Source organism: Brassica napus, chromosome A9, assembly GCF_020379485.1.
Source record: "Brassica napus cultivar Da-Ae chromosome A9, Da-Ae, whole genome shotgun sequence".
NCBI lineage: Eukaryota > Viridiplantae > Streptophyta > Magnoliopsida > Brassicales > Brassicaceae > Brassica > Brassica napus.
In genome coordinates this window covers 41,529,784-41,557,766 of record NC_063442.1, presented here as the reverse complement: position 1 = coordinate 41,557,766, position 27,983 = coordinate 41,529,784, and the positions used below count along the sequence as shown (strand labels likewise).

Here is a 27,983-nt window from a genome sequence, read left to right as displayed (position 1 = left end):
TGTAACGCATCATGATAATGTTTATTAAAATACACCGGTGCAATTAATCTATTTACGTGTTCCTCCGAAGACTTCATAAACGGCGCTGTTAACCGTCGTTTTCATACTTTAATCAAAGTATCACGTTCTTCTCTTCTGTTCAAGATTATATATATACTAATACTAATAATAATAATTAAGTTGATGATTAATCAACATTACAAGCAATAAAACATTATTTAGTTTTTTTGTCTCTATATATATGTATTCCTTCTTTCCCACAAAAGACTCGGTGCTTTAACTACCACATCCACAGGAAGAGATGAACAGAGCCGGCGGCGGCGGAGATGTGGTAGAAACGGTGGTAAAGAGTCTTGGCAGAGGGTTCGATATCACGACGGATTTCCGGTTAAAATACTGCAAAGACGGAGACGGCGGTGATGACAGGTTGGTTGTCCTCGACGAAACTCAAAACAGAGAACTGCATGTTCCTGGTTTCGGAGCTATTCAGAATGTCTCCGCCGATATCAACTGCGACAAAGGAGAACGTACTCGGTTTCGTTCCGACATTCTTGACTTCAGCAAGGTCGTCCTCAATTAAATCATTTTTACTATTAGTTTATAGCATAGATGTTTATACGTGTGTGTGTGTGTGTTCTGTTTTGCAAAACAGATGTCGGAATATTTTAATAAGAGGTCGTCGGTGACCGGAAAAATACCGTCGGGGAATTTCAACGCGACGTTCGGGTTTCAAAGCGGGTCATGGGCCACGGACGCCGCAAACGTCAAATCTTTAGGTCTCGACGCGTCTATCATAACGCTATTTAATCTACACATCCACAATCCCAATCGTTTGCGTCTCACTGATCGCGTTCGAAACGCTGTTCCGTCTTCCTGGGACCCGCAGTTACTTGCCAGGTATTACAATTCGTTTTTTTCTTCTAGTCTCATTTAATGAATTACTTGTGTGGCATTACATTACAAGCACAAACGTATAATCATCAAAGTTTTTTTCAAATTTGCCAATTCTTTGACTAATTCTATGTTATCATTTAATAATGTAGAATCCCTTTCTTATTATTTGAGGAGCATTAGATAAAACTAACCTTTACTTCATGTGTTTATTACATGTGTGCCATTTCCTACGTGGCATCACCACAAGCTCTCTCACACCTTATATTCAAACACCCTTTCTTAACTAGACTAATTACAAAATTTGCCATTGCTAATTACATTAAAACTTCCGTATATACTATAAGCTTATTGACTAACAAAATAATTTATCCCATGCCCTACTACTCTTTGATTACAAACGTTTTCATTTTCAAATACGCAGAGATTTTATTACCATAACCAAAGATTCGTCATAATTATCGATTTCAATATGGAAATTCGTATAAACTGACTTAAATATTAATATCTTTCTATATAGTTAAACTACATAAAATCCATTGTGTACGTATGTATCTACATATCTACTTATATCTGTGTTGCTATATCACGAATTCGTTATATATGTGTTGTCAAACACAATGTTCAACAATTCTTACATAATCGCAAAATCTTATAGATATATACATACACTTTTTCAAAAAAATTACATAAAATGATCTAATATATAGTATTTTTAAAAGCTAAAGCTAATAATAGTTTCAAATCTCCTCCATTGTATGTTAACCACGTTTATTGTTTCCATAATTATCAATGCAATTGTAATCGACGATCATTTTATGATAGTTTAGATTCAAGGCAACACAATATAATACATTACCATTTCGAATGTTCCGATAATATATGAATCAAAATTGATTTGTCAATCACGGGATCAAATATATTATTGTCAATGGCAATGTTAACGTAGGAAATTGCAACACAATTGACGTGAAAAGAGGAGTTTTCTATAAAATTTATGATACAATATTTCAAATGTAAATGTAGATTTTGTTTTCAAACAAAGACTTCCTTTTTGGGATATGTAATTACTGAGTATTTTTTTTACTCTCAATAAGCCATATATAATAACATTGCTATGCATTTTAAAAATATAGTTTACATGAAATCCTTGCTATGCATTATAAATATCATTGCTATGCATTTTAAAGATTTTCTTACAGCAATAATGGCATTGGTGAAAAGAAATATATATTAAAACTTACATATTACAATATTTTTCTACTTTCTTAATAATATAAGTTTTCACCTAAACGAACGGATTGTCAATCACGCACCACTTAATGGGACATACGATGATCTCCATGATATTTCAAATCAGGAATGTATAAAGATAAATATGACGCTATTTGAATAAATGTATGTTATAGGAGTTGAACTCAATAATTTATATACAAAAATTGCAACGAAAAATGAAAAGTTTCAAAATCAGAATTGATTATTGATTTGAGATCGATTGATTTTTTCAATCAAGCTGCAATCTTTGTTTCCTTATATTAAAAATAAGAATAAAATATTTTCTGATTTTGAAAGATCAATTCGCAAATGGAGTAATAAGGCGAGTTTCAAAATAGAATTGTAGAGAAAGTTATTCAGTATTAATTATTGAATATTACATATATTTAAAGCGATTTCGAATAAAGATAGCAAACCCTAGACCCAAAACTTTTTGTATATAAATATGTAGCCGATGTTAACATCTCCTCACCACAGTCTATATCTCAAAACATTGTTACCAAAACATTAGGTTTTTCTGATTTTACCTAGGTGGTAACATTGTCATTTTACCTAGGTGATAACATTGTGATTTCACGTCATCATTAAGTTAAGTGTGTTTCTTATGGTGTCCTTGCTCATGTTTTTCAAGAATTTTATTAGTTTATTGCTTATATTTCGTTTTATCTTATATGTATATTTTATTTTATGAAAACAATAATTTTATAGTATGTGTTTTTTTTTTCCTTCATAATTTAGTTTATATAAGTTTTTGATTACTCTTATAGATTAGCTTTCATCCGAATCACATACGCTTTCATCATCGTATATATAAACAGATTGTTTTGAGCACATCTACTCATCACATTCTTCTTCCCAAACCTTCATTACAAATTCGATCTTGCAAGCAAAACACTTATGGTGGGTCTCAACTCATTATATAATATGTAATCTTGTGACTATAAGTTTTGCATTTCTAATATTTATAGATTAAAAGTTATAATCTCTTTTAATCCATTCACTCCGCGCAGGGCGCGGCTATCACCTAGTATTTCTGTATTTCTCCAATATTATTATCTACTTAACTACTAAAATCAATTGTCAACGATTTCAACTATGAACGTACCCGAAAAATCAGGAATAAACTTGATTTTCTAGACACTTTTTAATTGAACCGGAGTTGGAAAAGTAATATAAACTTAGAATAACTGTAAACTGAAGAACTGAATGTTATTTGCAAAGACTTTGAAACAATAATGTAAACTATAGCCACCAAACTTGATTTTAAATAGTTTTATTATAAATAAATAAACATTTTTTTTGTTCAAATAAAAAATAATAATAATAATAAACATTTTAAATGGACAGGTTTATAGAGAAATATGGAACACACGTAATAACTGGGGTAAGCGTAGGAGGACAAGATGTGGTTGTTGTGAGACAAGACAGGTCCTCTGATCTCGACACCGACCTCCTCCGTCACCATCTCTACGACCTCGGCGACCAATTGTTCACCGGAACTTGTCTTCTTTCTTCACACCGGCCTAATAAGGCCAATCACTACTCACAATCTCAGCCCAAGGTCAGCTCAGTTTAACTTAAGCACAACATATTTCATTTGTGTTCACAACTAGAGTTCAATGTTGCAGTTTCCGGAGGCGTTCAATGTATTTGATGACAAACAAACGGTTGCTTTCAATAATTTCTCTATAAACTCCAAAGATGTAAGTAAGTTTCATATAATCTAAACAACAAACTGTATAATGTAACATTCTCATTACTAGAAAACCAATTTACATTTTCAGGGGATAACGGTCATATGCGCGAAAAGAGGAGGTGACGGACGAGCAAAAAGCCATAGCGAATGGCTAATAACAGTCCCGGACAAGCCAGACGCGATCAATTTCAACTTCATTCCGATCACATCACTACTCAAAGACGTTCCTGGCTGTGGTCTTTTATCTCATGCCATGTCTCTCTACCTTAGATGTAACTTCTTTCACTTATCTTATCTACTCTTTGTCCAAAAAAAAAAAATCTTATCTACTCTAACCTTAATAGTTGACTATTGAAGGGAGTAGTATGGTCAATGATTGAAGGTGTTAAATTTGGTAATTTTGACAGACAAGCCGCCGTTGATGGACGTACAGTACTTTTTGGAGTTTTCTGGGCCTAGAACGTGGGCTCCGATTCATAACGACCTTCCGTTTGGAGCAGCGCCAAATATGGCTTCGGCGTATCCGTCACTTCACATCAACTTCTTGGGTCCAAAACTATACGTTAATACCACTCCTGTACGTAACATAAATATACATTTCTAATTCTTGCTTGTGTTTTTTTTTTATTCCATTCAATGACGTCACTTATACTTACATGAACACATATTAATAAGTTTTACTAATCGTTGTATTTTTTTTCCTTAACGGGGTTAGGTGACCAGTGAGAAGAATCCAGTAACGGGAATGCGGTTTTTCCTCGAAGGCAAGAAATGCAATAGGTAAAAGTCAACCAAAGCAAACTTAAACTTGATATTTGTTTTCCAAGTCTTGGCTAGTAGGCGAAAGAGAACGAACTATAAGTCTAACTTCTTGGCTATCAAAAAGAGAACTACTTGGTTATAAGAAGTAAGAGCTATAGAGCTAGGCTTCAATAGTATGGCTCAAAAACATAAGTTTGGCCTAGAAGGGACTAACATAACACTTTGCCAGCTAAAAAAATTATAACAAAAATACCATATACAAAAAAACTTCGAAATAATATCAATTAAAGGATATTAAACCTTAAATTACTCCAAACTTTAAACCTTTATTTTAACCTCACCGTTAAATAATATAACTTTTATTTTTTTAATTATTATTATTTAAAGAATTTCTCAATTGTGTGATATTTTAGAATAAACAATGTTTTAGTGTTGTCTTATGATATTTCTCTTTCATAATTTGTGTACAAATGCGGTTTTCAATAAAGTTTAACCATATACATAGCTATAAATGTAACGAAATAATAATGAATTTCTGTACATCAGGTTGGCTATACACTTACAACATTTAGAGAATACGAGGACAACGGTCAATGAAAAGATCACCGACGATCACATATGGAGAGGCTCCGACGAAATCTCCGACAGCAACCGCTACTTCGAACCTTTAAACGGTAAAAAGTTCTCACACGTGTGTACAGCTCCAGTGAAGTACGACCCAAACTGGATCACAACAACAACAACAACCAGCAAAAACTCAAACAACATCGCTTACATAGTCACCGGAGCTCAACTAGAAGTGAAGAAACACGGCTCAAAATCCGTTCTCCATCTCCGTCTCCGTTTCACCGGAGTCTCTGATCATAACGTTGTTCAGAAGGAATGGGTCCATGGACCAGGAACTTCAAAAAAATCTGGTATCTTCTCAACAATGAGCTTACCGTTGACTAGTGGGAGTGTTCATCATAATATGGTTGATAACAAAGACAAAAACGAAGTCGTTTTGGACTCCGGTGTTTTCCCAAGAGGACCTCCTGTGCCGGCGAATAACAAGATTGTGAAGTTCGTGGATCTTTCGCAGTTATGTAGAGGACCTCAACATAGTCCTGGTCATTGGTTAGTCACTGGAGCTAGGCTTTACTTGGAAAAAGGGAAACTTAACTTGCATGTCAAGTTTGGTCTACTACATCGCCAACGCTTTCTTGCCTCTTCTTGAAAAAAATAGCATTATTTTTTTTGTATACAGTGACTTTTTTTTATTATTTCTTCCTAAACTGCGACATATAAATGGAGATTTCTTGATTTATTTAGAGATAAAGTTCATGATTGAAAAATAACAAAATTGGTCAAATATGGAAACATAAGAACTTCCACAGCGCGCAAAGATGAGACAAGTTCTTGGCTCAAATCTGATCATGCCAAGAATCAGAGAAGCATCTCAGCGATCTGAACAGCATTTAGAGCAGCTCCTTTGCGTATTTGATCTCCACAAACAAATATGTCCAGCCTGAAAAATTCAAAAAGTTAAGCCATTATTAACCAAATGACAAGAAAAAACACATTTGGTTGGTTCAGATTCAAAGGCAAAGAGTGTGTGAAACTTTTTACTTACCCGAAATTACCATCTTGAGACACATCTCGCCTGATCCTACCAACCGAAGCATCGTCTTTGTTAGATACATCAAGTGGAGTAGGTTAACGAGAAAGGGCTCCCGTGGTTCTTTGGGTAAAAAAATTTTGGACCCCAAAAAATACTTGTAAAACTTCAGTTCAGTTTTGGATAGGATATTTTCGGATCGATTCGGTTCGGGTTTTCGGGTACATGTTAAAATACTCAGGCCTACTTAAAGCAAATACTCAGCTAATCACTTCTCTTCAGTCTTGAACTCTTCATGTAGCTTGATTTAGACTATAAGTCTATAACACATCATCTTACAATGTGTTTAGTTGCTTCTTCTTCCCACTTCAAAAACCAAAAACAGGAAGAATGTTTTGAAGTGGGAAGCAAAACAGATCGTTTACCAGATTGAGTATACTATCACAACTTTCTCAAATGTTTCATTGATTCTCTAACGAAAGTTTTGTTATAGTCATTACATAATAGAAACAATAAAGCATAACTGATCCTTAAAAGTTAAACATTATTATTGTTTGTTGTTAACATTTGTGGAGACGTCTGAGGAAGAAGAACATCTTGGATTAGTGTGAGCTTAGCACTACCACCATATTCTTCCGGCAAGGCATCTACTCCGATCTCCTCCTTGAACTTTCTTTCTTCTTCTCCGTCCGTTACAATCACAATCTATACAACAACAAAAACAAAGACTAATGTTCTTGAGATTTGCTCAAGAACCTGTGGAGGTACTATTAAATCACGAGAATATTAAAGATCTCAAACCTTTTCCTTAGTTGCTTTGTCTAGAAAACGGCAAACAAATCTCCAAACGGTCAAGAAGAATCCAGGCATGTGCAAGATGTAGCATTTTGCAAGCCGTTCCGGGTAGTAAGACTATAGAAACATTTTCAATTTTTTTTTAAAAGAAAGATGAGACTCTTTTTGTGTGGATGTGTAATCTTACATTATTGAGAGAGAGAAGAAAAAGGAGATGATTACTTGTAAGAATTGGAAGCCAGTGATTAGTCCACGAGCATCAAGGTTCTTGTATGTAATGTTTGACAGATCGATAACGGCTACTAACTTCTCATCTCCTACTTCTTTGCCTTTGATGCCACTGTAATTACAAAAAAAAATGTGTGTAATACAATTAAAAACATGAATATTAGCGTTTTGAAATGTTTTGGTTCCAGTGATGTCTACACACCTTGCGATTGTTTTGTCTAGCACATGAACAACAAACTCTGCAGCACCAAACACATGAAAGATTAGTCCATATGTTGATCAATACAAAAAAAGATTAATCCATATATACTTTTTTTTTTTATTGAACATCAGTCCATATATTCTAAACTCAATGCTCCACTAAAATGAAACACATAATATGGACTGAAAAAAACTTGAAACTTCCTGCTTCTGTAGTGAACTGGATCACAAACAGAACATGTACATACTAAATGAACAGTTTACATTTAATGAAAGTCAAAAGTCTTGAATAGAGTGAGAGATGATTACTCTTGAAGATAACGTGATCCTTAGCAGGAAAATGCTTAGATGTTATGACAAGAACCATAGGGTGTCCTGATTTTGTTGGACCTTGAAGACAGACCTTTCTGAAATCCAATTCATCCTTCACTTCTGAGTCTGTGATCCCATTTGGAGGAACCAAGGAGGCTCTCCATTTCTGCCAATCCACAAACATCTTTGCTGCCTTGTCTGGATTCATTGATCTTGCAACCAAGAACCTCATCAATGTGGGTGCTTCGTATCCCTTCAAAGGAAACAACACGACAAAAACAACACAGGGATCATATTTTCTGATGTGAATGCCTTTTACTTAACTTCCTCTACTGTTAAGGTTCTTACCTCTGTGGAAGAAGAGAGTTTCTCGACCGATTTTCTGAACTGGGTCAGAGCAAGTTCTTGACTTTCCTCCATAATCTTTTGGCTTTCTAGTCCTCAAAACTCAAAAGGCTTGGGAGCAGAAGATAGAGAGTGAGGGAAAGAGAGAGACTTTGATGTTGATGTACACACTGCCCAACAGATTATAAAGAATCTTTCTCAAAAAAAAAAAACAGATTATAATGAATGAGAGAAAGCTAGATATGTGGACCGTACACATGCACACGCAAAAGTCGGTTTAAAAAAGTAAATAGCTTTGATGAGATTGACGTTGACAGAAACCCGGAAACCATCAAAAAGTCCAGAAACAGATAAATGATTGTGTGTACTTTGTGTCTTAACGGCACCGAAAATAGACAGGTGGATGTTGAAACTCTCGTTATCTCTTTTGACTTTTGTTTTTAATTACCTCATCACTACACAGCTGTGAGGATATCCCATGACTTTACTACTACTAAATACCGAATCTTACAAATTGAGATCTATCAATGAGATGTGTTTACTTGCTTCTTTTTTTTTTGTGCAACGTTTAGTTTAGTTGCTTCTTATGGAAGGCTAAAGTAGTTGAAAAGTTGTAATAACAAAAGTTTTGTTATAATCATGAAAAGCGCCAAGTTTTAAGGTTTTAAATGCTCCCAAAAGAAATAAAGAGCTACGCATTAGTGTTTGGTGTTAGCATTCATGGAGTAGTCAGAGGAAGAAGAACATCTTGGAATGCTGTTAGCTTAGCTCGTCCACCGTATTCTTCAGGCAATGCATCTAGTCCTACTTCCTCTTCTAGTTTTCGCTGTTCTTCACCGTCCGTTACTATTACAATCTAGTCAATGAAAGGTAAATGTGCTTGAGATTTGCTTATTAACCTGTCGAGATAGATAGATACATCACGAGAATATTAAAGATCAAAACCTTTTCTTTAGTTGCTTTGTCTAGAAAACGGCAGACAAATCTCCAAAGTGTCACGAAAATTCCAGGCATATGCAAGATGTAGCATTTTGAGAGGCGTTCAGGGTAGTAAGCCTGTAGATTAGTTTGTATAAGCTATTGCAAAGAAGTGATCTGCGTTTTCTAAAAGAAAAAAAAGAGGATATGATTGATTACTTGTAAGATTTGAAAGCCGGTGATAGTTCCACGAGCGTCAAGGTTCTTGTATGTAATGTTTTGTAGATCAATAAGGCATGCCACCTTCTCATCTCCTACTTCTTTTCCTTGGATGGCACTGTACCAAAGAGCCTTGTCAGGTAAAAGAAATCAAAAGGATATGCTGCTTTATAGTTTTGGTTTCAACCTTGCAATAGATTTGTCTAGCACATGAACAAGGAACTCTACAACACAAACACACACAAAAGATCTTGAGAACAATCAAGATTTGGAACAAGTGATAGGTTATAGAAGTTGATGATTACTTTTGAAATGAAGTTGATCCTTGGCGGGAAAATGCTTGGAGACTTTGCAAACTACCAGAGGTTGTCCTGATTTGGTTGGACCCTGAAGATACATCTTTCTTGTTTCCAATTCATCCTTCACTTCTGAATCTGGGATGAATCCGGAGGGAGGTATCATGGAGGCTCTCCACTTTTGCCAGTCTACAAACATCTTTGCTGCCTTGTTTGGGTTCATTGATCTTGCAATCAGGAACCTCATCAATGTCGGTTTCTCATATCCCTTTCAAGTGTAAACAACAAAACAACCAGTGGATCAGATTTTCTGATTTTTGAATGCTTTCTACTAAACTTTTTGCAATGCAAAGGTTTCTGATGTGAACCATTAGGGAGACAGAGAGACAAGACGCACGTCCTAAGAGTGTAGACCAGAAAGCTCATGGAAACAAATCTCAGAGCTTTCTCAACTTCTAAACTACATATTGTCAGTGAAACCAACCTTAAGAAGATAACCAAACGGCCAAAAGATTCAACTTCGTAATATGAAACTAAAGCATTGACTTTGATTTACCTCTGTGGAAGAAGAGAGTTTCTCGACTGATTTTCTTAACTGAGTCAAGGCAAGTTCTTGGCTTTCCTCCATGATCTATCTCTGCCTCTCAAATCCTCAAAATTCAAAAAAGCTTGCGCACAGGGGAGAAAATGGCGAGAGAAAGAGAGAGACTTCGTGAAAAAGGTCAACTGAAGAAAGTAACAGGAGGGCAAACACCAGAGACAGAACAGACAAATGATTGACAGCTGGAAGTTGAAGCTGTTGTATTTTAAGCATTACAAGTACAAACTCAGCTGTGATGATGATTCCATGACTTTGCTCCTACGTTTAACATTCCAGATCTTAAGGAGTACTTAATGTAAGTTTGAATTTGTCTTCTTGTCTATTTTCAAACGAACCATGTGAAGAATGCTCATTAGTTAAATCATTAAGGATTTGATACGTTGCAAGAGATTTTAGCTAATTATTAGTTCACTCCTTTAAAACACTTATGCAACCACATGCATAATCACACATGTAGAACGGTTGAACTAATGATATATAACCTGAAATAAATATCTACAATTTTAAAATAGTTAGATTTGAATATATACACATTTTTTGTGTTATAAGAGTCTACATTGGTTTCTGTTATCAGGTAGACAGTAAGTGGCAGTAGCCAGTTGTGGAGACCTTCAGAATACAAACACGCGGCTCAAATTCTTTCCTTATCTTAAAGTGTTCATAGTTCAATCATCCTTTTGTCTTAACAATGTAAAGAGTGCCAGAGACATCAAATATGACTCAACCGTTCTAAAACAGTATTCAAGAATCAAAAATACAAACCAAAAAAGTGGGAAACAAATATTAGCGGCAAAAGAAAATACGAGTTATCGTCTGTATGTGTGTGCAGCGATGGATAGGAGGTTAGAACTTCCAACATAAGTGCCCACACGAGCAAAGCAATTAAAAGATATAAAGAATATTTTCTTAGGAAACCCTTTTTGATCACACCTTACTTCCAAGCCACAGCATCGATGTCGTCTCTAGCTTGTTTGTAAAGCTCGAGCCGTTTGGCTAATGTTCCTCTTCTTTCCATCAGCTGTGGGTCTTCGTCCAACATCGCCCCCAGCTTCTCCTTCTGCACCCATTTTTTTATTTGATCATTAGAAAGTGTTCTTCACTCTTTAAAATGATTCAGATATTCTCTGGTTTTGAATTACTTACCTCTTTCCTGCCTACTTGAGCGTAGAAGAAGTTGAGGAGCGATCTCTTAGCTTCTCTAACTTGGCAGTAGACAACAGCTTTTGGAAGAGAGATTCTCAATGTGTCGCAGACCATGTTTATGTATGCACTCACGTTGGATCCTGAGTTATATTCAAAAGTCAACACACATTTGATATGTCTCATTCATTCATAGTGAGGTAAGCAGAGACGTACCGATCTTTCTGAAGTGACTGTCGGAGTATATGTCTGCGTTTGGCTGTGGGGCATTCCTCGGGTTTGGTTTCTCTTTCTCGGGTTCCATGTGAAGTTTCCTGAAGAACTCAACAGTGAGGTAGCTGGATTCCATGTCCACCAGACGCAGAACTGTTTTCCTGCTTTCGTCTCTGAATCTTTCAAGAGCTTCATTTGCAGCTGCTGCTATATCGCTAGCTAGAGTTGGGAATCGCTTCAGCTCCTGATCGAGAAAAGTATACACAATGTTAGAACTGAAACAGAACGTAAAGAGCTAAGAGGAGTTCTCACAACAGAAGGCCTCTTCTCACCTCTGTTTCGGAAATCGACTTTCTGACCAGCTCTTTCAATACAAAATGCACCTAGGAGATATCAAACAGGAGGCAAAGATCTGTCAATTTGTTGGAAAATAAGTCTAACAGGTAACTGAATCTAACAAAGGTTCAGAAGCATACTGCATCGACAGTGGCTTCAGCTGGCCCCTTGAAATAGCTAATGGATCCATCAATGAGCCTTCTGTATCCTTGTTCAGGAGCAATAAGATGTGGCTGATAACCATCTGCTTCTGAAACAACCTTCTGAACATTTTTGGTAGAGAGATGTCGATCAAAGGGAAGTTTCTTTAAGGCTGCAGGTAATTGATGGTCAAAAACTCCATAAATCCGGTCTCCACCAGGTCGTCTGGTACAAACAACATAATAATAAACATGAGAAAACTGACTTTGCCAGACTTGCAGACTTCTGAAAAGTCGCTGATTTGTAAGCCATTCATAGACTCCAAATTGATCTTCGTAGTTTAATATTACAGATAAATTTTTGAGCTATAGGACTAAGAAGCAGAATTACTAAATCACTTACCCTCCATCCAAGTGCTCCTTAAACACACGATCAAATGCTCGACAAAGTTCCAAAATTGTGTAAAGCTGAGCCTGTATAAAAAAAAATTGGAGAGTAACTATCCATTCGATTCTGATGCGACTCTGAATAGTGACCACATCATGGTTTAAGATCTTACCCCTGAATCTACCGCAATAGGTCTCCCAATCCTATCTAGCTCTGCATTGATCTCATCGATGCTTTTGTTGATCAAAGCAACAATACTGGGGATTTTCTGCCTGATGACAGTCTCCAAGTGCTGTCAGAGAGGAAAAGAACAAGTTGGACGCAAGTAAATCACTATGCATTCGGTGAAATCGGGGTTAGTAAATCACAAGGGTACCTGAGACAAGAGTTTTGCTAGATATTCTGATCCCATCCTACTGGCTAAGTGCCCGTATTCAGGACTTGTTTCAAAATATTCACGCTCCTTCCTCCGCGCAGCAATCATATCGACCCTCTTATTGATATCAGCCTGGGAACGATTCACAATTCCCACCCAGGGATGTTGCAAACGGTATGCCCTTCCCTCAAGAACCTTCATCAAATACCGAGAGGAAGTGTCAAAGTAATTAAACAAGGAAATGATTTATCTGAGTTGCAGGAGTAAAGAAAGATACTTACATCTAGACAATCTGTTCCTTTATCCATGATATCAAGCTTGGTTGCCACTCCAAAAGTCCTTTCTCCTACGGATAATATAGTAAGTAAAAATATTAGAAAATATTATGGAGAGTGAAAAGTAACTAATTATTAGCTACTATGAGACTACATCTAGATAGTACCTGTAGGATCAACCTCTTTAGCAAGTTTTATAGCGTCTGATGTAGCAATGTCTTGATTAGCTGGAGAAATAGCCAATATGATGCAATTTGGCTGCAGAAAGAACAGCTCATAGGATTAGATTCCAGGGTAAACATTATATAATATTATGAACCTTCCGAATCACTTTAGTACGTGTGCGATGCACGCTTCAATTCAACTTGGTGGGAAAAAAAATGACGAGAGCTTTAAACCTTCTAATCAATAGCTTAGACTAAAACTGACTGACCTTCTCAACATAAGAGCGGACCATATTTTCAATGTCAGCGACGATACTTTCCGGCTGTCCCTCTAAAAGAGTAACATCCATGTCAGTGAATTGTCTAAGAAAGAACCAATTATATCACGTATCAAAGTCTTACCTACAGCAACCTTGGTCAAACCCGGAAGATCTATGAGCGTCAGATTAACAACTGCAGAAAATAGTGTAAAAATGAGATATCAAGATATCTAACTCATCGCTAATAGTACCAACAATAAGGACGTGTTACATGAAAAAATAGGTCTAAAGCACAAACCATTAGGCGAATATATGCTCAGCTGAATTGGGATGTTTGAGATTGCTTTGGACTTCCCAGTCATACGATCTGTTTCATCCTCGATTTCCTTTCGCACAGCAGCTGCAAAAACAGAATAATATTTATCAACCTAAACCTTACCTTTCTATCTAGATCTCATTTTGAAAATCCCGATGAAAGATTCAATGAACCTACCAAAATCAGTAAACTTCTTCCTAGGAGCATGAAGAAACTCAGCATACTCGGTTGTCCCGTCCTCGGTCTTGTGAAGCTGTAACACCAATGGCCTCCTAGTAACGATACCTAATCAATCAAATGTAATCTAATCAGTCAACCATTAACGAAGAGCTAGTGTGTAGGTTCAATGGGAGAAACGAAAATTTTACCAGATCCACGAGGGAGAAAGTCTCTTCCCACGACGCTTTCGAGAACTGAAGACTTTCCGGAACTCTGATTCAAAAACGTTAAAGTGAGATCGGATCTTAACATACACAATCTCTATATGTGCATAGAGGGAGAGATCAAACCTGGCCACCGACGACGGCGACGGTTGGGAGAGCTTCCCAGAGGGACATTCCTTCGCCGCCGTGATCTCCGAGGACAGTGCACGCCCTCTGGATTTTGTTAATCAGACCTATCAAACTTTTCATCGTCGCCATTTTTTTTTCCCTGGAACGGATCGAAGATTCAGCGAAGCCTCGCACCGACACTTGGATCTAGATCGAACGGAAGCTAGGAGAGGTTATCGAACGGTGGATTTGAAATCTCTTGAGGCGGTAGAGGAGGTTGATGAATCTGGGAAAGAACCAATGGAGCAGAGCACGTTAATGGAAACACACAATTTCAAAATGGGAAAAGTGGGCCCTACTTATGCAAATAAAGAATACTTTTGGGCCAAAAGTGAAAATAATATTTAATTCCATGTCGTGGAATACGCGTGCCGGTCCATGATTCGAAGCCGGTTCAATTAATGTGGTTTTGTTCGGTTAAAGTTGTGCTTAACCAAACATTTGACTAACATAACTAAGGGACAACAAACAATCACACTAGAAGCTTAAAATGTTACATAATACAAAAGCATACCTCTTCTATACCAATATAACAAAATAAGAAAGCGGTTTTCACACCTAATCAAACCAAACCGGATTTTTCCTTTACATGCTTTCAAATCCAATGTGTTCATCAATTTGGCAAGAATAGAGATCAACCGGTTACTGATCGAAATGCTTGGGGGAGTGAGCTTGTTATTGTGTTCTCTTTCAAATATATAAATACTTTTGGGCCAAAAGTGAAAATAATATCAAATCCCACGTCCCGGGATATGCCTACCGCTTCATAATACGAAGCCGGTTTAATTGATGTGGTTTTGTTTGGTTAAGTTGTGATCATCTCTCTTTTTGCAGATTATGTTACCAAATATTCCCTCCGTTACTAAAAGATTCATATTTTAGAATTTTCATATTTTTTAATAAAACATATTAAAACATAGCTATAAATACATAGTTTTTTATAATTTTATATTTCCTATATTTTTAAACTAATAAGATTTTAAGAAATACAATGAATATTCTTGAACTTAATAATTTATCATTATTAGTTAACAAAAATTACATTAAAAATATAAAATATGTATTTTTTTGAAACAAAATTTTTCTCTAGAATATAAATCTTTAAAGAACGAAAGGAATATTTAACTTAAGGGACAAACAATCACGTGCTAAAAGATTAAAATGTTACATAATACTCCCTCTGTTTTTAAATGTAGGTAGTTTTAGCAAAAAAAGTTTGTTTCACAATATAAATAGTTTACATATTTCAATGCACTTTTTCATTTATTGGATATTGTGTGACCAATAAAATAATGTTAAGCTTTTTATAATTGGTTAAATTAATTGATTAAATGATATATTTTTTTAGATAACAACTTTCTAAATATTTGTGCTTTTAAGTAAAACTACTTATAATTAAAAACAGAGGGAGTACAAAACTTACCTCTCCTATACCAACATAAACTGTAACACACACATATCCCACAAGAGACAATTTTATATCTGCAGCACAGAAATATACAAGAGTATACATCTCTATAAACGATAAAACAAAATTAATATCTAAAACACTTGACGTAAACACTTTTTTTCTTCTTATTGTTAATGTTAAGAGTTGTTGTCCTCGAGACAAGAGTAGGATAAAAGGTCAAGCAAAGAAGGGGAAGCAAAAGCTGCCAACAAAATTCGACTTTGATTCTATGAAAATGTGTGAAATGGAATCCAACGTCGAGAAGCACGAATGGTCTTAATCGAAAATTTCATGTAAAGTATACTATTTCATTTAACCAGTGTGCAAATGTTTGCAACTTGCAAAGAAAAGTGATTGTGGCTCAGAAGGAGAATGTAAAGAGCTTCTCATCCATCATGTTGAGGTTTAAGTTTTAGCGCACATATACCATAAACTAACCAAATACTTTAAATACTTTAATCCTCATTACTTGTGATCTCAAATATCAACTTGGTTTGAATATAACAACAGTTACATAATACAAAGAAATGACACACAATGCCTCATATCTAAGAGCAACTAACAGTATTATTCTTTTCATATCTTTTGATTCTCTCTGAACTCTAAAGAAGGGGATATTTTCCCAAGAGTGATATAATAAAGCAAGATCAAAGCTGGTAAAAACTCCCTATAAAGCGAAGAAAACTGATGCAAATTAAAAGAGAAGAAGAGTGATGGTGGATCAGAAGGAGAATGGAGTAATGAGAGACTCGTCAAGTTCTTTGAAACCTGCGTATACACTCTCCGTCTTCGTCGGTGGTAGCGTCAGTCTCCTAACCTCCGTCATGTATCTGCCAAGATCCCAAAAGACATAAGAATTACACTAACTTTTATAAGCCAAGACTATATAATATATGATTTGGTTACAGTTCAATCATATATACAAAGATAAACTTGCCTGTTTGCGGCGTTTGCGATCTTATCACGGACCCCTTGGTTACGAACGGCCTTGTTCTCGTGCGCAAACGAGCCACCTAATATCATCAAAGAAGACCTGGTTGGACTCTGTCCCATTCTGTCTGACAACACAGACATTGCCCATTCAAGTAGCACCACCAGAACCGAACGAAGGAGCCGGATTCTTAGATTCGGCGATGGTACAATGGCTGCATTGGATAATAAACGGTCATAAGCGTTAAGCACAGGTTCGGCTGCGCCTTTGCAGGCGGCTAGTAGAGCTCTGGCTATGTCTTCATCCCCAACAATTTCATTCCTCTCTGCTCTCTCCTGTAAAAATTTGTCAGTAACTTCAATTCAGACCCAGCTCATAACCTGATGAAAAGAATCAAGAACATGACGTGTAGGAGGAGCTTACAAGTGCAGCTTTCTCGAGGTTGAGGCACAAAACATCGAGCGGTAAAACAACTCCATCACCAGGATATATATGGGAACCGACTCTCTTGAGAACTGAACAGGCTTCAGCAATCCCGCCTTGTGAAAGAGCTTGCTCCATGAGTCTAGCCCATGTTTCCCTTATGATGCTTGAATCAGCATCACCAGAATAGTTGGCAAAGTAGAGCATTTCCAGACAGATCTGCATATATGAGAGAATCCCAGAAAAGCATACATTCAGTATATGGAGAGCCTTCACAGAGAGTCAAAGACACTAGCAACATATGATAGTTTAGGACTTACCTCCCAAAGCTCAAATGGGACGGCATATTCATTATACAACTGCGTTATGTTTTTAAGTTTCAAGGAGAGCTCCATGGCCTTTTCATTTGCCGCATTTGCTAAGCTGGAATCATCGCTAGAATCACCGTCAAGTACTGGTTCATTCTGGTCAGAATCCTGCATGGCAACAGAGGACTCGAAACTAGAAGCAATAGCTTCAAGTTTGTCTCTGATTTTTATTTGGAACTGGAGAACTGCGAGTTTTCCTTCGAGCAGATCAAGCAACCCACTGTCAGAAGCACCTTGGGCAGAACCTACTAAACCATCACTGTTACTTGCATTCTTGGCCTGTAAAACTGCGAGGCTAAGGTATTGTCGCCTAAAATTCACAAAGCAGCAAACCATTATAGATGGAAAAGGAAGAGAGAGTAAAACAATCAATGTTCTTTGTGAATTAAGAGAAAATTTTCAAGACAACATACAAGATAGATACCTTTGTTCAAGAGTAGGACTCTCCCCCGGAATAATTGTGTGTCGTTCTGCAAGCCTTAAAAACACATGAGCAGCAAGCACATGCTGTCTCTTCGACACGTAGTATTTCGCAAGCAGATCAAAGTATTTTGCTTGATCAGATGAAATCTGTGTCCCTGATGATCCAGACGAAACGGCACCGACCTATAGCATAAGAAGAAATGAATAATTTTTCAAAAAAAGATGCAGTGTCTACCACTAAACCTTATTTGTTTTATGTTTTGCAGTTGGTAGCCGACTGAGGCTCCTAGTTTTCAGCTATGGAGGTTTTTAGGTAAGAGGTAGACAATATTTTAAGATTCATCGCTATGTCTTATTTATTGAGAAATTTCCATAGAAATCCTGACCATAAGATTTGAAATAGTTTAAAGGACTAACCTCTGATGCAGGACTGCCAGCATTCTTGAGAAAAGGTACCAAATCTGGACCTCCATACTCTAGCAGCTCGTTTTCAAGACCTAGCTCTATCATGGTCGTGTAGAGATACTCCCGGAAGGCTCTGTCAGTTGATTGCACACCAAGATGAACGATCTGGGATATAAATTGTCTACGTGAAGCCTCCGCGAGCATGGAACTAACTAGAGATCGCAAGGCATTGGCGATAATTTCGTAGCATTGTTTCCGCTGGGCAAGAGCATGCTCTCTAATGGAAGCATCAATCTGGTCATTGAAAGCATCGCCGTCAGGATCAAGGGCTTGGGCCTTCTGCAAAGGCAAGCAGACAACTGCTTCATAGAACCTGTAGAAAATTATTCATATTTCTTGAAATTCGTTTCAGATAGGTATAAGGGATTCAACTTCTTTTTGAGTGTCATCAAGAATAAAAGCTAACCAACCAATTGTGTAGACATCTACTTGAATGAAAAACTAACCTCAATTCCTCAAAACGTTTGCAGACAGTTCTGAGATCTGCGGATCCAGGGACTTTACTCAAGAAACTGAACGCCTCTCTAGCAACATTCTCTTTCTCCTCAGCATCTGAAGCTAACGCAGCTCTTTCAAGGCGTTCAACAGCTAAGAAGAATTTGTAATCAGACTCCTTGAAGTAACTTGGGCAACCTTCACGTAGTCGCCCACTTATATCATCAACTGTTCCCCTGCCATCTAAGCCAGTATAATACTGGGGCACCAATAGTAGCAGATTTAAGTTAGGACATTCAAAACAATTAGTAAGAGGACACTGACGTTAATTTTAAATTACAAAGTGAGGTACCTCCATCACGGCAGATATGAGCCTTGTTGCAATTTGGTCACCCTCTTCAGAACACACTAACTGATGGAATGTCAACTGAACCAAAGCTTGCTTTAAGTTTGCGTCAAGCCCCTGAACTAATCTAGCAACATGATGTTGAGAAAGAAGTTGCAGTAGGAAAAGGGCTTCTGCAGATCTGAGAAGCAACTGCCTAATACACTCCATCGCCCTCACCTGCAAGAGGGAAAGACTAATTAATCACTTCCTAAAAGGACCACCTGAAGAGAAAAAAAGTACACTAGATTTATAAGAACTCGACAAAGCTTACCTCCGTGGCAGCCAATTCAGCAGGACTATATGGCAACCGCTGTCTTTTATTTGCTGACTCGCCTCCATTAGAATATGCTCCAAACAAGTTCCTAACCATATTCCTTTCAGTAGCTCCCAACTCTGAACCAGTACCATACAAAATAGAGCCAGTCACACCCCCTAACCCAGCAACATATCCGTAAAGACCCCTTCTCTGGTTCCTTCTAGATCTTAAGAATCTCTCCAACGATCGAATCTTGCTTTCCAGCACATGCATAGCACTGGTAGAAAGACGACAAATCACCAGTCCGTCCGCACACATGGCATCAGAACTGGGTTTTTTAGACATTACAGAAAGTTCCCATATGGGGAAAAGTAGTCTTGAACTGCAAAGGCAGAGCCCATCGTGAGCGCCTGAGAAAATTGGCTCGGCTTCTTGAACGACTTGGCCCATGCTGAAACCTCCAGTTGCTGTTCTGGTGTTTGACAATCCACTACTGCCATCAAATTGTGGCATTCCTACAAGTCTAGGATCCTCAAAAGCCTCAGCTGCTCTATCGGCAACAACGTTACTAATTAAATCTTCAAAATTAATTATGCGGGCAGCCAACATCAAGCACATTGCAGCGGCTTCACCTGCTCCAAAGCGAGTGAAAAAATCTTCCAAAAGAGACCTTGGAGAGTTGGATTCTAGAAGTCTTCTCAATATATCAACAGGCCTATTAAAGATCAGTTCCATCATACCCATGGTGGTGAAAACGACTATCTTTCTTCTTGGCAAAATGTGCTGGGTTGAAAGATCACCTCTGGCCCAGAGTTTTCCACAAGCCTTTTCATAAGACTCTCCAGAGACTTCAACTCCACAGTATTCAAGTTCTGAATATAATGACTGAACAGTAGCAACAGTGTCGGAAGAGGGGAGGACGTCTGCTACAAAAAGCATACGGCCTTCAATGGGAAGAGAGGACACAACTTCCCGTAGTGCCCGAGAATTCCTTGAACTTGACCCTGAAGTGCCGCCAACCTGAGAGTGAACACTTGGATCTCTGCTAACAACCAGAAGAGAAGACATAGCAGGTGGCGATGAATCTGAAAGGACAAGGGTTCCAACAGAATAGTATGCTGTTTCAACCTTCATGGAGAGATCCTCAGTCTGAGTTCTACCAGCAAGAGATGCAGCTCCAAAACCAAGCCCAACACCAGCCCCCAATGGTGGAGATGGCCTAGTGGAAATGACTTTTAAGCAGTTTGGAGACTGGCGGTGGTTGCTGAAACCGCTGAAACTACTTCCACTTGACGAGGTGGAGAGATACATCCTCCTACCATCTGATAAGGAAGCAACAAGGTGCAACCACTTGGACTCCAGCATGGACAATGGTGAAATGCTGACTATGGTTGGCTTGTTAGATCGACCTGCCGCTGTCGACTGTCGATTCCCTTGGCTCACATCCTTCTGGTTTAACATATTCCTTTCTTCTGCAACCATCTTGAGAGGGCCTTCCCCGTTTGGCCCAAAAACATACGCTTGAAGCTTCATCTCTTCAGTGCGGGCATATAAGATTTGCCTTTCATTATCAACAACCATCTCTACAACAGGATCTACAGCTCCAAACTTGAACACATTTGGCACAACCCACCTATAATCGGCAGAATTGAAGATAAAAGTTTTAAGAACGATCAGAAAGGACAGAAAGAATGTCAAAAAAGGAAGAGGATATGTGTACCTGGAGATAATACTACCAACACCAGCAGTAAGGCACACCTTACGACAACGTTTATTCCAGCCCGAGCCAGTAGTATATAGAAGCTCATATATGTGCCCATCACGTCCAGCCATGAAAATGCGCCCTTTACTAGTACACGTAACGCATGTCATCGCCACTCCATCAGATGAAATCGTATAGTCAGGCAGAGGCTGTACTGAAATTTCAGCATAAGGATCTCTACCATCAGGTCCTTCAGTGCAGCAAACTCCCACAAGAACCAACTAATGAAAGCAACAACTTTTTCCTTCAGAAAAAAAATTATAGACAATACACAAAACTAAAGAATGAAAAACTGAATAGCTTCACCTCAACAGGAGTTGCCAACACCAACAGATACTGAATAGCTTCAACGAAAACTCCTGGTCTACATTTAGCTAAACCAACCGCACAAATAGCCTGGTCCTCCCCGCTATACTCAGGACATTGCCCATCCCTAATTAACATACCAACAACTATGTAAAAAAGGCATCTCTGTTAACTAAAAATTTTTAAAAAGCCAAACCTTTTATCGAAACGCCAAAGAAAGAGAGAGTTATCAACGGATGCCCAAGCCCGTCGAATCTCTGGGAAGATCCCACATAAAGCCGTCCCTTCACCTCCAGCTGTATTATACCTCTCGATAAGCACAGAAGGCAGCTCCCAAGTATCACCCACCTCTATCAACGGTGGCCACTGCAGCAAATTAAAGAAAAAAAAGGAGAAACCTTTTCGATTGTAATTGCTCGAATTCAACTAATTCCCCTTCGAATTCGAGAACCCAAATAAGCTAATCGCTTCAAAATAAGGTATTAACCTCTCTGGGATGAGTGGAGTAGGGATGACTAGCGTATCTGGAAGCTTCGAGAGCCTCTTCTAGATCGAGCTGAGACGCGGCTTCTCGGCCAATGCGGTCGCCGATGCAGAGTCCCGCGTTCGTCACATCCCGCATCACAATCTCCTCCTCTTGCGACATCTTTAATCGGGGTAATGAAACAACAACAACAACAAAAACCAAAACCCTAGATCGATGTTAGCTCCTTCGCGAAACGAAGAGAGCGGGAGCAGGAGAAAGGTTCGAACTTTATGTTCTGGAGAGAGGGGAGAAGGAGGAAGAAAGTGTTTGCGAGCAAGCAAAAGCCCACAGTAAAAAGAAAAAAAAACAGGGTTTATGTACGGAGAGTTTCGCCTTTCCTTTTCTCCGGCGACTTTCTCGGGTCGAACTTTTTGTTGTTTTCCGGGTCGGGTCAATTTCCTTTTTTTTTAATTAACAGAATTTCTAACCACGTGCTTAATTAAACTCGTCACGAAAATTGTAAAATCCGTGAGTTTCAAAAGTTCGTCAATTTAGTAGGCAACAAAAATTAGTTGATCCATTAAACGGACATCCAAAATAATTTGTGTATTTTATTAGTAAATGAATAGTAGTGCAGAGTTGTTAGTTGGAAATTTTTTTCTTTATCTATTGATTTGAACCTTGCTGAAATTTACTTCTCTCTATCCTTTTCAGGTTTAATTTAGAAGAAAATTATCATAAAATGTTGTGCACTATTCTGTTGAGAAGTATAATTAAAGGGTAAAATACCATGTCTCTACATGTTATCCAATTAGGGAGTGTCTCAATGCCCGCTTAATTGCGAATGAAAGTATGTTTAGTCCTCTTTGCATCACATTTACAACAGGTACTCGTCTTTAATTTTCAGTCCCTCTTTTGATAAATATTACCTTTTTCGTTTTATGTTGAGATCATCAAAAATAGTAAATACAACAAGATTAAGCTAGTGAAGGAGTTTGATGTATTTTTATTGCTATTCGGGTGAGAGTGGGAGGTACAAAGATGTATTAGAGGGAAGATAATAGCTAAGAATAAGGAGTTGAAAATTTTGAGTTATATGATCTAACAAAATTAACTTTCTTCCATGTTTGTACAACAACTTATCAGGAACCATTCGAATACTCTCATCCCGCCGTAGTTTTTTTTTTTTTTGAACTTAGCTTAATTACAAAACAAGCATATGTCATAATCTTTGGTCAAAACCTAGATTGTAATCATCGTTGATCAATATGTTTCTTTGTTCTATTAATTTTGTGTGTAGACACTTGGAAATGTTTCATATGATTGGACGTTTCCTGTGTACACAACATTCACATTTGGTAATTCTGACTAAAAAAATCGTTGAACATCGATGCATCTAGTTACAATGATACAAAAACGAATGCAACTACATACCTATCCATATTTTATTCGTCTAGGTACAATGGCACGCCACTGGTAGTAGTAACCAAACATGATTATGATTATAGTTGAATGATCCAACTTTAATCCTTTAAACTTTCAAGATGATAAATCCTTCAATCAATAAACTACTATGAGTTTGTTAAATGATAAATTGTTATTAGTTTGCAAATTTTCGAATAAATTGTAATATATAAACGAAGCTGGCCAAAATTTTGGAAAGTGACATTTTGCACTTTTCAGGATTTAGTGAAACCATTGTTCCATGTCGGTAGTTTCGATCTTACCCATGGGCTATGGACACAGACTCAGACTTAGTGGCATACGCGGGAAATGAGAGATTGCGATCAGAACACGTCCCTGGAGGGTGCACGGGGCATTGGGGCTTGATGCACGTGACGTCGTCCCGCCGCGTAAACATTAACCAGCCGCGTATGGATAGCGACTTTTATATATTTTGTTTTCTTTAATCATATATAATAGAGTCCCACCTAAACCTGGAACAAGAAACTACAGAGAAATTACATGCGATGACTACTCATTACTCTCCAATTATTATAACTGTTTTTATATGCCTTACTCTCTTGCTACGTAACTATGTGGCCCGCCATTATTTACGTACGTTTCATTATTTTACATCTATTAATATATCGAGATGAGTCGACATATTTGTTGGCTCCTTCCTGTTCACATTCGTTTACTCAGTTTGGTTCAGTTAGCTTTTTCTTTGATGTCCATCAAATATCTCGACCAATATGTAAATACTGAACCAGATTTAAGCACAAAAATTTAGATATAGAATAGTGGACTCTCGTTTTGAAAACAATGAAGTGCATTTCTTCAGTGATCATTAACGTTTTTACTAAAACATATATATGCTTAGTTGATGATGTGAGATAACGTAATTCACCATTCATAATTTCTTGTGCACTGCTTTATTTTCTAATTAATTATTACACCAAATTAAACTTAAAATTACCAAATACGATGGGAACAATAAAAAAAGAAAAAAGGAAAAAAAAATCGACCGTTTATCTATAAGAAGGATAAGCCATACGAGGCAGAGACAACGGTTTTTGTCTCATCTCAATCTTTTCTTCACTCAACCATCATATTTCATATCTCCTATCCACTCATTTTCTTATAATTAACACTTAAAAGACTTTGTAACTTCGATCTCCGAACCGACTAAACATTCGTGGGTTCTTCTTTCTTGTGAAGATTCATCCTCAGTCCAAACAAAACCGTGATCAGTCGTCTTTTGTACACACAAATGGTGTGTGTGGTCTCTCGTACGGGTCGTCAGTTCCAAAGATACAATAAGGGACGCCGTCAGGTCGTAGGGTATGTATCTCGGATTTGATTTCCATCTGAATTAAGTTTCTGAAATTTGAAATTTGGGTGAAACTTTAGGTGTATTCCGTATAGACTCAAAACTTCAAGCGATGGCATAGTTAGCGATGAATTTGAAGTGTTGGTTATCTCATCACAAAAAGGTCATGCTCTAATGTTCCCAAAGGTACTAACTCTATGTACTATGCACCAACTAAACCAAACAAAAAAATAAGCCCTAGCTTTTGATTATTAGTCTTATGGAAATTAACTATTTCATTACTCTGGAATAATGTCAGGGTGGTTGGGAGCTTGATGAGTCTATAGAAGAAGCTGCTTCAAGAGAGTCTCTGGAAGAAGCTGGAGTTATTGGAGACGTTGAGGTATATAGTTAATACTGATCTTATGGTACCGTTTTGACCTTATTTTATTTGGATTGTTTAAATATATGTGATGGTATTTGAGCAGAGACAACTTGGAAAATGGGATTTCTTAAGCAAAAGCAGAGGAACATTCTATGAAGGACTAATGTTCCCAATGCTTGTGAAAGAAGAACTTGAACTTTGGCCTGAACAACATCTTCGTCAAAGAATGTGGATGAAAGTAGATGAAGCAAGAGAAGCTTGTAGAGACTGGTGGATGAAAGAAGCTTTAGATGTTTTGGTTCACAGGCTTTCTTCACCACCACCATCAGTTATGAAGCCTATGGAAGAAGACAAGACAGTTCCATTGATCTCTATCTGCTGAAAAGAAAACTAATTTGATGTGCGCTTCATCACTTTTAGGTTAATCTCTGTAGAAAAACATCTTACGCCAGAGCAACGAAAAGCTTGTAGATTTTAGGTGTGTGGAGCTAGACTAGATAATGTGATCTCGTGGGGATTACTCTGGTTCGTTGCCAAAGAACAATGTTTTGTGATTGTTGTTATAATGCTTGTGTGTTAATATTCAGAAAATCACTAATCACAAATAAAACTATCTGAAATAAATTGCAATATAATTATGTAGTTCAAATTTTTAAATAAATACCAATAATAACTATTTCCGTTTCATTTTAATTGTAATTTTAGGTTTATGCTTATAAATTAAAAAAAAATATTTAGTTTTGCATATTTTCAAAATAAAAACATCTTTATATATACACCTAACCAATAGAAAACTAATTTAGAGAATATTGTTAATAAATTTTGCATTAAATTTTTAAAACAACATTTGTTTTGAAATAAAGTTTACTTGACTGAAATGAAGGGAGTGAATATATATGTAACCATAATTCTAATTTTATGAACAAACAAAAAAATATTATAAAAATATAATGATTTTGATAATTAAAAGACTATCAAATAATTATTTATTAAAATCCTATTTTTAGTTAAGACAGATATATAGACCACGTAATCGTTAACATTAGATTAGAACTTATAATGATGGTAGTACTAGCAAGTAACACGAAGAACATGGTGGTGACATCATTGATGATGGTTTGAGTACACGTGATAAGCTAAAGAAACTTGATGAATCATCCCTTGAATTTTGGCCTAATATTTTTTGCTTTATTTTATGGCAAACTTCCGTTCATAATTGTAAATTAGTAACCTGTATTTTCCACCTACTTCTAACTGTCATCAGCCAATGACATCGATTATTGGCAGAGGGGTGCTTACCATGGTTTTGATAAGGCTTCTACCTTAGGCCCCCTCAAAATGTGCAATTTTTAGAGCTTTTATTTTCATAAAATTATTCTGTAAAACTAAATGTATAGTTTTAGATATATTTTCACATGATTCTGAGTTTGACTTTTGTTTTCGATGAATGCTTTTATTCTAATAAATTTCAAAATGTATTATAACTAAAATGCAAAGCATTAATTGAAGAACTGACTATAACTCATAGTTCTGATTTTTGTTTTGCTTTTGTTACTTATTATAATCAAATTTTTTCCTTACCAAAAGTTAGCTATTTGTATTTTTATTTATACATTATGATAGTTTGATGAAATAGTTTATAGAAAAAATAAATAATACGTTTTAACATACATATTTTTTTATCTATCATCATTTTTTTAAACGACAAAATGTTCTATACTTAATCTACCATTATTTTTATTCAATATTTTTTATTATTACTTTTATTTTTATTATTTACATTGTATTTAAATGATTGTTTTTATCTTTCTAAATACCAAATCATTATTTTAGCTTTCTCTAAAAATACCAGTTTTCTACTTATCATTTTAATCTTTACTTTTAAATTACAAATTAAAAAAATTATATTTTTTATTACATATTATAAACATTTATTTTTAAAATTCGCCTTGAGCCCCCAAAAATCCTCGCACGGCACTGATTATTGGTACTTCTCACCTACATCAATGAAAAATTAAAAGTTGACACTATTAATAAGTCTCTGTCTCTTTTGAGTTAATCAGCGGTTTGGTTATTATCAATTGTGGAACACTCGGATGTTCCACGTCTTAGATGTCATTAGCTTTGTCGCGGTACACAGGAAAATATACATATCATCAGTTGGAAACACGCCATCCACAGTTTCCAATCTTTGTGAATGATGCAAATTTTAGATACACAAAACTATTAACTTTCGTCATCAACATATATACTGGAATATTTGATTTTGGATAAAACGAAAATTCGACCGTTTAGGTCAGCTGTTCTTTGTCGACAGCTTACTAATAATTAAAGCCGGTCCAAAATCATATGCGCCGAAACCATATAAAATATGCTTAAGAAATTTAAGTATTAAATGCCCGTAAATTCTATTCTCACATGCTCTTATTAATTCTCATATATTCTTTTTCTTAATCTTAATAAACATAGTTAAAATCTAAATTGCCTCCTCTATCTAAATCAGTCTTTCATACTTCATTTTTCTTTTGTCTTTCTCTCTCTTGCTGTCAAATTTACCATGACACAGATCAATCCAATTCTGCCATCATTCCTATTAATCTACTCTTAAAGAATTAAAAGTTTAAACTTTAGACTCGGCCGTCATCCCTCTTACTTATTTTGTTGTAGCTTAAATCCGGTTAAATCCTCTAAATTATCCAAAGTTTATCCACCAAATATGTCGTATTTGTAAATTGGACATTTGAGATCGATTGTATAATTTAATATAACTATATGTGGTATAACTAGATTGATAAAACTGTATAATTTGATGTAACTAAATAAGTAAAACTGTATTACTTGGTATAACTATATAATGATAAAACTGTGTAATTTGGTA

The 27,983-nt window shown here is 36.6% G+C and overlaps 6 protein-coding genes across 7 annotated transcripts; 2 read left to right on the top strand and 4 right to left on the bottom strand.

Annotated features, from left to right (window-relative positions):
* Window positions 1–252: 252 nt before the first annotated feature.
* On the top strand, window positions 253–5,930 carry LOC106434673 (MACPF domain-containing protein At1g14780). The gene is made up of 8 exons (XM_048741727.1): window positions 253–565; window positions 653–897; window positions 3,514–3,727; window positions 3,795–3,869; window positions 3,951–4,134; window positions 4,270–4,439; window positions 4,578–4,642; window positions 5,171–5,930. The coding sequence occupies exons 1-8, from the start codon at window positions 302–304 to the stop codon at window positions 5,838–5,840; spliced, it is 1,887 nt and encodes a 628-aa protein (XP_048597684.1). The 5' UTR covers window positions 253–301; the 3' UTR covers window positions 5,841–5,930.
* Window positions 5,931–6,657: 727 nt separating this feature from the next.
* LOC106434651 (CRAL-TRIO domain-containing protein YKL091C) lies at window positions 6,658–8,328 on the bottom strand. Its single transcript, XM_022691459.2, has 6 exons — window positions 8,106–8,328; window positions 7,755–8,010; window positions 7,447–7,483; window positions 7,239–7,356; window positions 7,023–7,133; window positions 6,658–6,926 (listed from the first exon to the last, which is right to left on the bottom strand). The coding sequence occupies exons 1-6, from the start codon at window positions 8,175–8,177 to the stop codon at window positions 6,759–6,761; spliced, it is 762 nt and encodes a 253-aa protein (XP_022547180.2). The 5' UTR covers window positions 8,178–8,328; the 3' UTR covers window positions 6,658–6,758.
* A 385-nt stretch (window positions 8,329–8,713) lies between these two features.
* LOC111197991 (CRAL-TRIO domain-containing protein YKL091C-like) lies at window positions 8,714–10,517 on the bottom strand. Its single transcript, XM_013875513.3, has 6 exons — window positions 10,092–10,517; window positions 9,545–9,803; window positions 9,427–9,463; window positions 9,240–9,357; window positions 9,048–9,158; window positions 8,714–8,958 (listed from the first exon to the last, which is right to left on the bottom strand). The coding sequence occupies exons 1-6, from the start codon at window positions 10,161–10,163 to the stop codon at window positions 8,821–8,823; spliced, it is 735 nt and encodes a 244-aa protein (XP_013730967.2). The 5' UTR covers window positions 10,164–10,517; the 3' UTR covers window positions 8,714–8,820.
* Window positions 10,518–10,753: 236 nt separating this feature from the next.
* Window positions 10,754–14,562, bottom strand: LOC106434674 (phragmoplastin DRP1C). The gene is made up of 16 exons (XM_013875534.3): window positions 14,254–14,562; window positions 14,113–14,176; window positions 13,922–14,029; window positions 13,727–13,828; window positions 13,571–13,621; window positions 13,438–13,499; window positions 13,172–13,262; window positions 13,011–13,075; window positions 12,730–12,924; window positions 12,526–12,645; window positions 12,369–12,439; window positions 11,966–12,191; window positions 11,822–11,872; window positions 11,493–11,733; window positions 11,280–11,419; window positions 10,754–11,193 (listed from the first exon to the last, which is right to left on the bottom strand). The coding sequence occupies exons 1-16, from the start codon at window positions 14,383–14,385 to the stop codon at window positions 11,068–11,070; spliced, it is 1,845 nt and encodes a 614-aa protein (XP_013730988.1). The 5' UTR covers window positions 14,386–14,562; the 3' UTR covers window positions 10,754–11,067.
* A 1,665-nt stretch (window positions 14,563–16,227) lies between these two features.
* LOC106434670 (nuclear pore complex protein NUP155) lies at window positions 16,228–22,325 on the bottom strand. The gene is made up of 13 exons (XM_013875530.2): window positions 21,990–22,325; window positions 21,699–21,868; window positions 21,503–21,629; window positions 21,155–21,417; window positions 19,450–21,067; window positions 19,143–19,355; window positions 18,802–19,049; window positions 18,308–18,668; window positions 17,892–18,073; window positions 17,420–17,777; window positions 17,100–17,318; window positions 16,683–17,011; window positions 16,228–16,575 (listed from the first exon to the last, which is right to left on the bottom strand). The coding sequence occupies exons 1-13, from the start codon at window positions 22,146–22,148 to the stop codon at window positions 16,467–16,469; spliced, it is 4,356 nt and encodes a 1,451-aa protein (XP_013730984.2). The 5' UTR covers window positions 22,149–22,325; the 3' UTR covers window positions 16,228–16,466.
* A 1,595-nt stretch (window positions 22,326–23,920) lies between these two features.
* LOC106434641 (nudix hydrolase 18, mitochondrial) lies at window positions 23,921–25,792 on the top strand. Of its 2 annotated transcripts, none has more exons than XM_013875497.3 (4): window positions 23,921–24,752; window positions 24,822–24,927; window positions 25,040–25,123; window positions 25,209–25,792. In XM_013875497.3, the coding sequence occupies exons 1-4, from the start codon at window positions 24,682–24,684 to the stop codon at window positions 25,485–25,487; spliced, it is 540 nt and encodes a 179-aa protein (XP_013730951.2). In that variant the 5' UTR covers window positions 23,921–24,681; the 3' UTR covers window positions 25,488–25,792. The 2 variants fall into 2 exon arrangements, with proteins under 2 accessions (XP_013730951.2, XP_022547178.2); XM_022691457.2 differs by having other exon boundaries at window positions 24,468–24,752; window positions 24,837–24,927.
* The last annotated feature ends 2,191 nt before the right edge of the window (window positions 25,793–27,983 follow it).